This window comes from Juglans microcarpa x Juglans regia, chromosome 7S, assembly GCF_004785595.1.
Source record: "Juglans microcarpa x Juglans regia isolate MS1-56 chromosome 7S, Jm3101_v1.0, whole genome shotgun sequence".
Taxonomy (NCBI): Eukaryota; Viridiplantae; Streptophyta; class Magnoliopsida; order Fagales; family Juglandaceae; genus Juglans; species Juglans microcarpa x Juglans regia.
Window position 1 is genome coordinate 2379381 of NC_054607.1, and position 11820 is coordinate 2391200.

Here is an 11820-nt window from a genome sequence, read left to right on the forward strand (position 1 = left end):
CTCTCGATTTCACTTTTAACTTGAATTCAAAAATTTTCTTCTGAGTTTGTGGTTTCAAAATTTTCAGAATCCAAGATACAACTTTTGGAATCGAGCCTTCATAAGGTGTGCTCCCGAGATTGAAAAGCTATTCGAATCAGTGTCGAGATCCTGTGGGGGACCAAAATCAGTGGATGAGAGTATGGTTTCTGGTTGGGTATCTGAAAACGCCCACTGATAATTTCTTTCCAGCATTCCCTTCACCTTTTAAACTCTCATTTAGGATTTGATTATCAAGACAAGACTGCATTTAACTTTAACCCGTTGAAGACTCTACTAAATCCATCCATTATTTGTAGAGTTCAAAGTTCTTACGATTGTATTTAATTTTAGTTTTTTCTGTCTTTTTTTTAATCTGTCTTTTTCTTTCTTATTTGCCTGAAATACTCGGACGTGTTAGTGTTGCATAGAAGAACTATGCTGCATTGAAACTGATAATAATATAACCCAAGGTAAGTGCTTGGTTTTATTGAAGCAGAAGCACCATTCCCAAAACTCCCAACAATTGGGTGACAAAAAATATAGCCAAATGAACTCTATGTTTAAGTTGTCTGTTTTTTAGAAACCCGCTTCTCTCACATAGGAAAGAAACAGTAATGACACTGGAACAAACACTTGGAAGGGGGGTGTTGGTAAGTTGATGTGATTGCGGTTGGGAGTCGCTATGTATTTGAATGTGAACTAACGAATTTCCTAAGCGTGAGCAGTAGAGAACTTTTGGTGGCCCGGATCTTCTCTGTAAATGCTGAAACTGCTGATATCTCCTCAATTGTAGATCGTCTCGCCTTTGATTTCTTCTTGTTTGCCTCTTTATTGACTCTGCCTATTTTTTTCTGTGTCTTCTCAATTTCCCGCAAACGTTTTCTCTCCAGCTTGCTCTGCCGGAAGGAAGGATCAAAGCAAGAAAAACTTAAAAAAAAAAAAAAAAAAAAAAAAAAACAATGAAAAAGGAGACATTCGGGTGATTTTGAAGCTTGATTCTGAGTAATGCTAATTCGAACCTGTAAGTTTTCGTGCAAGTCATTGGAAAAAGTGGGACTCACACACGACATAAGCTTATGTTTTGCATTTTCTGATTATTTTCATCAGCATAGTGATCTAAGAACGACGATAAGAACATTGAAAATAAACATCTCTATACCTCAAGTTTCTCCATCTCCTCCATGGCCTTCTTGGCCTTCTCAAACTCCCAAATACTTATAGCAGCTTCTTTCCTTTCCAGTCTGCCAAAACATCTTTAATTTAAATCTCCATAACGTCACAGACAGACAGACAGAGAGAGAGAGAGAGAGAGAGAGAGAGAGGTGGTTGTTTTCTCACTCGTCCACGAGTTCCAGAAATTTAGCTTTCTTCCATGCATCTATATCAGCTTCGAGCTCCCGCCTCTTGACTACATCCAATAATGCATGGTGAGGTTTCAGGTGACTCAGCAATTTATGCTGTCCATCGTTCTGGCTTGGGGCTCCGAAGGCTCCATGCATGCTATCAGCGTATGCTTGATAGCTCAGCTCTTCAGTTGAAGGTAAAGTCAGGCTGGAAAGTTCCTGATCAAGAGCTGTAAACACAATTACATGCATTAACACTATGCTCAAGCACTACTTTGGACTGCCATTTTAAGCCAAATTACATCTTTGATGCAAAGAAGGAATTTCAATGCAAGGAAAAAGAAGTTAGAAGAAGTAATAAGAGCAAGCAGAAAGATTACCTTTAAAATGGTTGTTCAGCATATAGGGCTGACGAACCCAGCAACAACTTTTGGCATTCTCCATCCATCCATCTATGTCCTTACAAGAAGTAGTGGGACTATCAAAGGACACAATGCAGGAGCTCTGAGAATCAAAACAGATTAAGATACGTCGACACTTATTCTCATCATAATTCCTAATAGGGAAGGAGGGAGAGAGAGAGAGAGATCAAAGAATGGCACGCATTTAGTATCTATAATTCCTTGAAAAGCAAAAAGTCATAAAGCATCGATCAAAATTCAAGAAAAACAAAAATCAGATAGAAATCAAGCTGGCGAGATTCGAAACGATCCATCAAAGCAGGGCATGCATATTAGATCATTTTCAAAACAAGAAACAAAGAAATCAGGTCCAAATCCATCAAGATCAAACAACCATTTTCTAGAAAATACCAGGTTTCTTGCGGGGCACAAAGTGGGAACTTGAGAATTGGGTGTTTGCGATAGGGTAGAGCAAGTTGTTGAGTCTCGAGGGCTGGAGCAATCGCTGCAAATGGGTGATGGAGATTTGGGCAAAACGGCCGCAAGTGACCTCATGTTCGACACCGGACAGCCTCCAGAGGAATCGCACCACGGGGCAATTATTCCTTTCGAATGCGTTAAGGTTCTGAATGAAGAACGGGACGAATGCGACTTACTGCGTTTGTACACAGAGATGGCCATGGAGTTGGTGGTGCTGTTGCAGGGGGATGACATTTTCGGTGTCGTAGCTCTTTCCAGTGCCATCTTCTTGGGATTTTCTCCGGGTTCTTGAAAGCGCATTGCTGTTGTTTCAGACTTTCAGTTCTTGCTTGATCTGAATATATCTTGATTGCTCTGATATCCAATCTTTGTTAATTTAAGTCGGTGCAGAGAGAGAGAGAGAGAGAGAGAGAGAGAGAGAGAGAGAGAGCCAACTGTTTGATTCTTTCTTAGCAGTTGACAGTTGAACTTTGCCGAAGCTTTGGAACTAAGGGTTTGTTTGGGGTTCGGGTCGTAAAAAGTCTTTAAATAATCTCAAAAGCTTTTTAATGATAAAATTAAGTTGTTTGGTAATTACATATTGTTAGAATATTATCCTACTTATGATAGAATATATTCATAATATTCTAGTATATGTATGATAATATAACTTATTCTCTACCGTATCTAGTTTATTGTGTAAATCAATCAGTATATTTGATTTATTGTAATCTTCTTTTCTCAGGCCTCATTCATTTATAAATAAGGCCTTCCATTTGCACAGTTTAACATAGAAATACAAGTTGTTCTCTCCCAATTTCATTTCAACCTGTTATTCTTTATGGTATTGAGCATAATTATATTGTTATTTCACTTATGTATCGTTGAAGGGATTTATTTTAGCATACTTAATGAAAATCCTATTAGATTATTTTTATTGTTATTTGATTATAAGATTTGATTGATATAATCATAATCTTTGAAAAATCAAATGACTTTTTATGTTATTTTTACCTCAAAAAACACTTTTTTATATTATTTCCAGATAAATGTAACATGTTTGAAAATATTTTAAACATATGATTAAACTCTACAACTAAAAGCCCTAAAGCTAAAAGTTATATTATCCACCACAATCCCAAATATGCAAAATAAAAATTGTTTTAACTCAACGAGGCAAAAGCTATTAGTTTTGTATGTTATTTTCTGAATAAATTCTAATATTTTGTTTTTATTGGTTTTTTTTCCTATGGGAGATTCCTTGCTATTTTGTGGGTCATCTCCTTGGACAGCCTTTATTTATGCTTTGGAGAAAATATATGTTATTTTTTTAATTTTAGATTTATCATTATCAATCACACTATTAATTTAATACATTTTAAGGGATTGCGGATGAAGAGTGATTAGAAATGACAAAAATTTGAAATGAAGAGTATTACCATGTTTAGAAAAAATATCATTCCGCAATGTTTCCTAATATAAATCAGTGTTTAATTACCTTCGCAACCATTATTACATTTACAAATAACAAAAGTAACGTTAATCAAGAGGCTCAAATAACCAACCCGGTTGATCTAATGGATAAATCAGGAATACAGAAACAAAAACAGCAATTAAGGCAGAGAATGCGATTGAAAATATTTTGATTGAGCGCACAACTGCATGAAATAGCTTCATTCTTACAGTTCCAGCACAATTGCGCAGCCAAGGTTACTGCTTGCAGCCCCCCCATTTGGGGCATTCGACATAGTGCCGGCATTCGCAAAGGAACTCCGGTTAAGGAAGCAGAGTTCTCCAAATCCAAAGTCAATAGCACTAGTATTTTGCATCTCATTTTAGCATTAGCAGGAAAACATTACACTCCATCCTCTAGTGTGGGTATTGCTACCATTTTGGGCAATCAATCAAAGGTTCCTGGTAAAATGCTTCATTGATATCCATGACCATGGTCAGGGGAGGCAAACATTGGGATCATAAGGGGTATGAATAACCATGGCCTAAACTCTGTGAATACGTTTGCATACAACCACTACAAATCTCTCTCATTCAAACAAATAATATTAATCATACTAGTATAACCAAGCTAACAATGCTTTTCAATGACTATATTCTCATTCTGATGAAGAAGCAAAATCTTAAAGTTGACAAACTACAACTACATTTTGTCCCTTAAACATTACTAAGTCAATGGAAAACCCATAATTCACCACATTGAGTTTAGGAACCTATCATCATGCCCTTCTAAGCCTCTTTACGCACAAAGTACAGCTTACCCATGACATGAAGGATTGCAACAAAGGCTATGAAGCCAATGCTCATGACAAGAACAACATTTGGAGAGATCTTGAGTCCTGGGGCATCATCCGTGTAAAACTGGAGCATAGTCCCGGCTGCACCTCCGGAGGCCCCACTACTAGTTGTCCTCCTCCGGCGCATGCTTGCAGTAGCTGCTGCACTTCCTCTTGGTGGAGTTGGTCCGCCTAAAGCCATTTCTGAACAGAATTCGGTAATATTTAGAGAGAATTTCAATATCACCAACAGAGCCACACAAAGTACTTAGATCAAAAGACCCCATATTTTACCGCGGAACTGCTCAGTCAAGCAAGTACATAATTTAGAGAAGTTTAGTATTTCTTTCCGTATTTCATGATAGAATCTTGAAAGTAGACGCAGAGCTTCAGCTACTCAAACTATGTACTACCAATTCATTTTCAGAGTTATTTGCCATCCTCTTTGTGATTACAATTAATTCCTAGAAGTACAAGCATATTATTTGTCCAGTTAATGCATATTCAACCTCCAAAATGCTTCAAATTTCAAACAGGCAGCAACAAATGAACATATTGGAATAAACTGTCAAAAGCTCTACCCCAATCAAGCATGCAGAACAGATTTCATAACAAAAGCATTTTCTAAATTCCATTATTTTCATTTTACTTATAAAAAAAAATTCCATTATTTCCCAGTAACCGATCAAAGCGAATCTTCCAAAAAAAAAAAATTAAAGCATGCTTGATGCGAAATTAAGAACATAATACCAACAAGAAGGGACAATGCGGAATACCAAAATACATCATACGGAATAGCCGACTGACATAAATGAAACTCAAAACACCCACAAACATACAATCAGCCTTGCAATTGGATGACAATCAACCTTAATTTCTTATCAAGTTGGCTTTGCCAATCTTGTCATGAATGTTAAAGAGGAAAAAAACAATTATTCAAAGCAAATTGCAACAGAATCCATCAACAAAAAATTTCCTTTTTTACTTCTAAAAAATATAATCCGTTTTAAAAAAAATCGCAGATATTCAACATAAATATTCATACGTTCCTAAATCCGAAACCCTAAATCTCGAAATCGCACCAGAAGGATCGGATCTGAGGAGAAAAGCAACGCAAACAAAACCAAAAAAAAAAAAAAAAATCCTAAAAATTCAAGAATGCATGCACTAGATCTAGAACCGTTGGGACAGAATAGTTATATAGTCGGGGACGGACGAATTGCAGGCGCATGAAATCTAATAGAACCTAACTACTAGGGAGGAAGAAGGATGGGAATCATGGGATACGGGGCAGGAAAACTCGCCTGAGTCGACCCGGTGTCTCTGAGCTGGTATGCCTTTCAAGATCCCCAAACTTACCTTTCTTCTGTTCTTGAGTACTTCGGAATTAACGATGCTCCGAATGTTTATTCCGGGACGATTTATATGATACAAATGAATAATGTGAAAAAAAAAAAAAAAAAACTTGTTCCCGTGTAAATCACGTCGTCAGAATCGAAAATTTTATATATTATGTTATTATCCTCCCATTGACTACTTTTGATTTACTTAAAAATAAATAAAAAAAGATTGAAAATTATTATATTTATAAAGTGAAATGAACGGAAAATAAATATATAATATATAAAATTATTGAAAAAAACTAGCGCATCAATTTTTGTGTAAAAACATATAAAAATATACTCACATGATATTAGCCCCCATTTAAATTTAAAAGAAAATCTCTAGGATCAGTCGGCTGTTGTAAGTGCCATGTAAGCACGATTGATGTGGCAGAATAAAGAAACGCACCGTTTTAAACAATTTTCATTTCCCTTCCTTTCTGCGTTTTCTTTCCTCTCTCGAAGCTGAAGTCGCCACCTTCCCTCTCTCTGTATTTCCATTTCCCTCCCTTGAAACGCCTCCCTCGAAGCGCCTCCCTCCCTCCTTTGTGGTCGTCGTTAACCCTAGAAGAATGTGATCAAGGACTCTAGTAATCGATGGGTTTCTTGCACTGATAATTTAAATTTAATTTTTTTTTGTTTTATTTTTGTTTTTGGTTAAACTATATATTAGCGCGGCCCTTAAGATCGCCTTCCTCAGTGAAACAATCATGGAAGCGTGTCGAGTCATAGTTGCGCGAAATCATCACGTACGGTTCTCTCTAGGATTTTCCATTTGAGTCCACTTTTTCCACCTGAGCCGTATTATCCATGAGGCATTTCCCTTTGCCATTGGATCTGTTACTTCCTTAATTTTCTTTGGAGATTAATTGGAAGATTTCAGCTCCATTGGTATGTTTCCAGTGTCTCATTCTATGGTAGGGAACAATTACTAATATTCTTTCAATATTATCAGCTTTACTAAAGATTATCAGCTAAGTTAATGTTTCTTCCTCCTGATTAAGATTTTTTTTGTTAGTAATCAACAGTTGATATCACATTTGTGGGTTTATTATTTGTTTGTACCCAAGCCCGGTTGCTAGAACTTCTACGCCAATATCTTAGTTTAATGATCCATCATTTTAATATTTCACCAAATTAAACTGGAACAATTAGATCTTCTTGGCCAGACTGGGATGTTTGGTGAAGTAGAGGCCATAACAATATGGAAATGGGACCATTTGAGGTTCTTTTCTTGAAGATTGTTCTATTCATGGCGTGTTGAACTGGGTGAATATGTTGCAGAGCATCTCTTTGACTTGGATACTGAAAACCCAGGGGTTTATGTGCAGTGTTGTTATCAAAATGAAAAATGCTACTTGCAAGCGCATAGTGTAAACGACTTGCAATTGGCATAGCCACGCCAGTGTTTTCATTTTTCCTTCTCTCTTGATTTTGTTCTATCTCTCTTTAGAAAATTTCAGTTGTAATCCCTCCCTCTCCTCGCCTCCAATCGACCGACCGATCCATCTCTTTTCTGCTCCAACCGATCTCTCCCTTTCTCTCTCCCTCTCCGTATAAGCAGATAGCCACCATTCTAAACAAACTTCAATTACTATTTTTCTTTCTTCTTTTCCGGTATTTCTTTGTTTGCATTTGAGCACAAAATAACTAAAAGACTAGATTAAGGAAACAATCCCTCTTTAGTTTCTCCCCGTGGATCCCTATGACTGATGCTCTCTTTGACCCTCGATGAGCAGTGGTCCAGGGAGCACGCACGCTGGTCTGGACTATGATCGATGCTCGTGCTACTGGATGGATGGGCCACCTGGTGGTGGACGACAGAGCTTCGTGGGCCGGTGCTCGTGCGGTGGGTCCAGTGCTGGGCGAGAGGGACGGTAAAGCCAATGCTTGTGTCGCTGGAAGGGTGGGCTGCCTAGTGGTGGTGGACAGAGCTTCAGTGTGGTGGGTGAAGTCGGTGCTGGGTGAGAGGGAAACTCGACGGACGCAGAGGGAAACCTAATGCTTGGCGGCGGACGCAAAAGAGAAAAAAATGAAGAAATGAGGGGTTATGGGCAGAGGAGAAAGAAGCAAAAAAAAAAAGAGAGAGAGAGAGAGAGAGAGAGAGAGAGAGAGAAGAAGAGGTGGGCGGAGCTAGACACCGTTCAATATAATATTATTGATTTGTAGTCTATAACAACAGTTCTTTTTGGCTTTTTATTTTATTTTTTTATTCCACGTTGGATGCCAATTGCATGTCACTTGCACGCCCCACTTGTACCCAGCATAACTGTTTTTGGGTACCTTATTTTTGGGTGACCGACCACCTTTAGATAAGGGTGGCAATATATAACATAATTTGTAAATCCAATACGAACACAACACGAAATTAATGAGTTTTGGTTTGATATAAACGGGTTCGGGTCAAAACAGGTTGACCTGTTAAAATACAATTAACAAATGAGTCAATAATGAGTCAACCCGCTTAACCTGAAATCAATCCGCAATAACCCTTTAAATTTTATTTCAAAATTATAATTTTATTATTATTGAGTTGTAATATTTGTATTTCTCAATATACTTATATTTTTATTGTTGGAATTGTAATTTTGGACCTATATTCATATTTTTTATTATTAGGTTTGTAATATTGATTTTATTAAAAGTTAAAATCTGAAAAATATTGATATTTTTTATTAGTAGGTAGTCTTATTAATTTTTTATATTATGTTAATAATGTAAAATAGGTTATGCGGGTCAGTTTAATTCATATACATAAAATAGGTTGAAATGAGTTGTGTTGTGTCACCTGTTATTTAAATTGATCGTGTTAGGGTTTCAATTTCTAATCCATTTAACTTAATGGATCGTGTTCGGATTGATCCATATAGCTGAGTGTCCATTACTTAAAACGATACGAACACAAATTGCCACACCTACCCTCAAGCCACGTAAGGATTGCCATATTCACATTGATGCAGGTAGCATGTTGCCACCTCAAGGTGGTCAGCTTATTTGTTTTTACAAATTTTTTATTTTTAAATAATCATGTGATGCATTTTTCTAAACAATATGAGAAATATTCTAATTACAAATAGATTACACAAAAGTAATTCTATAAATTGAAGTGACTTTATGTAATTCGTCAGATTATAAAATTACTTTTATTATAAAATAGGTATAATAAATCATATAAATCTACGTAAGTTTATATTATTGTTTTTGTATATCTCTTTGTGGTTATAGCAAAACTTAAAAAATATAATCACTTTTATTGTAAAATAGGTATAATAAATCATATAAATCTACGTAAGTTTATATTATTGTTTTTGTGTATCTCTTTGTGATTATAGCAAAACTTAAAAAATATATAAGACTTATAGATGCTAGTTTTATGCCACATTCGAATTGTGTGGCATTCCTTCAAGTATACAAACGTTACATTTCAAATGACACATTATATGCCAAAAAATAAAAAAATATTGACAAATACTCAAGACACTTTAAATTTTAAAAATATGTTAAACATTAAAAATTTAAAAATAAAAGTTAAAACATATTAAAAGAAATAAATATAAAGATACCCTATATTGTCGTTTTCGTGAGTAATATTAAATAAGTGACCTTGTAATTGAAAATAAAAATAAAAATATCGTAATATATTAATAGAGGACGGTCAAACAGATAAATATATATATACTCTATTATAATAAATGACTATCGAGCCGCTACATCTGTCTAGATAATGAGAAGTAAATACATCAATTCATACTGCATCGGTCCATCAATCGTCATTATGTGAGTCCGACGATAGGTAATCTCAAGAATTATATTGATGGGACGTCGTTTGGAGAACGGAGGACGCTGCACATTAAAAGGCTCTGGTGGGTTAGTCTATTACGAGCCTCTTTCCAAAATTGATTTGATCTTGTATTCTTCTTTTACTTATGCATATTGTTCCTCGTTACAGGTGATTTTTTGGGAAAAAAAAATTTTGTTTCTCAATTATATTTGTTATCTCTTCTTTCTCATTTATTCGTTTGATCATCCTGCGTGTATATAGATTTAAGTATAGTATTTTCTGCCTTCCCCCTTTTTTTTTTTTTTTTTTCGATTATTGCAATGCTTAATATTTTATGTGGGTTATTTTTGATGGTTTATTTTTAGATCTTGTTGGTTGAGGACTTTCAGAACTGGACATTTCTGGTTCATCTTTGCAAGTGTATGGTGATATTGATTTTGAAATGTATTTTCTATATAAATTATTTTCTGGATTATTTATTTATTTATTATTATTTATTTCAATCATAGGTAATCCTAACAATTATATTCACACAACACATTTTATAACATATTTCAAAAGTAAAAAATTTCAATTGTTTGGTGCAGTCTTTTATGGCTTCCTCTCTTTCTTTTCTTTCTTTTTTTTTTTTTTTTTTTTTTTATTTTGGTTAATGGTTATTAACTTCTGTGAGTTTTTTTGGGTCGTTTGTCTTCAGGTCTTTTGGTTGAGGAGTCTGTACATTTCTGGTTTTATTCTTTATAAGTGTATAGTATTATTTATTTTGTAATGTCATTTGTTATATAATTCCTTCCCTATTTTATGGAATTGTGTGTGTTTTGGATAAGTTTTTGTCACAAACTGTGTTTTGGAGAAGTTTGGCAGAAATGATTTTTGTCACAAACCAAGCAAAACATACAATATATACAACCTAACATAAATTGTGAGTGTATTATTAAAAAAAATACCTATAAAGAAAACATGTTTTGTAAGTAATTAAAAGAAATTCGGCAGTTAGGTAGAGACAGAGAAAAGACATCTAAAAATCAAATGTTTTATGGAATTTTCTTTTTTTTGAGTTATTATTTTTCTATTTGATACTGTGTTTGTGGGCCTGTGGCTTCGTTGGTGCTGTGTATAAGGACAATATTGTGTTCTATAAAATATTTCCCTATTTTATGGAATTGTTCGTGTGTTTTGGAGAAGTTTTTGTCATAAATTGTGTTTTGGAGAAGTTTGGCAGAAATGATTTTTGTTACAAACCAAGCAAAACATACAATATATACAACCTAACATAAATCGTGAGTGTATTATAAAAAAATAAAAAACCTAAAAAGAAAACACGTTTTGTAAGTAACTAAAAGATATTCGGTAGTTAGGTAGGGACAAAGAAAAAACATCTAAAAATCAAATGTTTTGTGGAATTTTCTCTTTTTGAGTTATTATTTTTTTGTTTGATACGATGTTTGTGGCTTTATTGGTGCTATGTATAAGGACAGTATTGTGTTCGAACAGAATCAACAATATATGAAAATATCTAAAATGAATTTGTGTTTTTAAATCTGTGTTCTTGAGAATTTTGGCAGAAATAATTTTTGTCACAAACCAAGAAAAACGTATAATATATACAACCTAACATAAATTGTAAGTGTATTAGGAAAACACATATGAAAACCCTATCTACAAAAAGGATATGTAATATCTTTATTTACGACAGATAAATATGTTAGTGTAAAATTAAACAAAAAATTCAACAAAAATTCAAATAATGAAACATTGAATATCAAGAAATTGAAAGATCTTAGAGAAACTAAGAAAATAGGGTTTTTTAAAATATAACAAAAATCATTTTTTATGTAGATAACATGATTATCATACAAAGGAAAGATAGATAATACAAAGATCTAACTTTTACTTGCAACAGATAAAACAACAGATAAATGTATATTTCGTAACTATCGTTTCTTAGATTGGTTCTGAGAAACGTTCCATGGTATACACGAGAAACAATAGAACTTATAAAATCAAACATTGATTAGGTGACATTTTCGAGCTCTTTGTAATGACAAATCTGAACAAACTATTCCCAAAATTATGAGTGTACGAAGGAAACACATATACCGATCTAAGGAAATCAAAAAATCCCGCAACAGGTAATCAACAAAC

The 11820-nt window shown here is 34.4% G+C and overlaps 3 protein-coding genes across 8 annotated transcripts in view; 1 reads left to right on the forward strand and 2 right to left on the reverse strand.

Annotated features, from left to right (window-relative positions):
• The window catches only part of LOC121241386 (CCR4-NOT transcription complex subunit 1-like), a 45824-nt gene extending 45450 nt beyond the window's left edge, over positions 1–374 (forward strand). For all 5 annotated transcript variants that reach the window (XM_041139137.1, XM_041139141.1, XM_041139139.1 and 2 more), the window contains one exon: positions 68–374. In XM_041139137.1, coding sequence (XP_040995071.1) covers positions 68–217 — 150 coding nt within the window. In that variant the 3' untranslated portion in view covers positions 218–374. The remainder of the gene's footprint in view (positions 1–67) is intronic.
• Positions 375–477: 103 nt separating this feature from the next.
• Positions 478–3296, reverse strand: LOC121241389. 2 transcript variants are annotated; one of them, XM_041139144.1, is made up of 6 exons: positions 2416–3289; positions 2177–2382; positions 1745–1868; positions 1360–1594; positions 1181–1262; positions 478–917 (listed from the first exon to the last, which is right to left on the reverse strand). In XM_041139144.1, the coding sequence occupies exons 1-6, from the start codon at positions 2543–2545 to the stop codon at positions 702–704; spliced, it is 993 nt and encodes a 330-aa protein (XP_040995078.1). In that variant the 5' UTR covers positions 2546–3289; the 3' UTR covers positions 478–701. The 2 variants fall into 2 exon arrangements, with proteins under 2 accessions (XP_040995078.1, XP_040995079.1); XM_041139145.1 differs by having other exon boundaries at positions 878–948; positions 2416–3296.
• A 1018-nt stretch (positions 3297–4314) lies between these two features.
• On the reverse strand, positions 4315–5967 carry LOC121241391 (protein transport protein Sec61 subunit beta-like). Its single transcript, XM_041139147.1, has 2 exons — positions 5817–5967; positions 4315–4716 (listed from the first exon to the last, which is right to left on the reverse strand). Exon 2 carries the CDS (start codon positions 4712–4714, stop codon positions 4466–4468), a length of 249 nt encoding a protein of 82 aa, XP_040995081.1. The 5' UTR covers positions 4715–4716; positions 5817–5967; the 3' UTR covers positions 4315–4465.
• Positions 5968–11820: the final 5853 nt, after the last annotated feature.

What these genes read in the sequence shown, in the direction of transcription:
- LOC121241389 (XM_041139144.1), bottom strand. Translation starts at nt 2,545, where the DNA reads ATGCGCTTTCAAGAACCCGGAGAAAATCCCAAGAAGATGGCACTGGAA. An exon ending in TTTCTGGAACTCGTGGACGA is followed by an intron (nt 1,263 to 1,359) that starts GTGAGAAAACAA and finishes ATGTTTTGGCAG; the next exon opens with ACTGGAAAGGAAAGAAGCTG. An exon ending in AGGAGATGGAGAAACTTGAG is followed by an intron (nt 918 to 1,180) that starts GTATAGAGATGT and finishes TCCTTCCGGCAG; the next exon opens with AGCAAGCTGGAGAGAAAACG.
- LOC121241391 (XM_041139147.1), bottom strand. Translation starts at nt 4,714, where the DNA reads ATGGCTTTAGGCGGACCAACTCCACCAAGAGGAAGTGCAGCAGCTACT.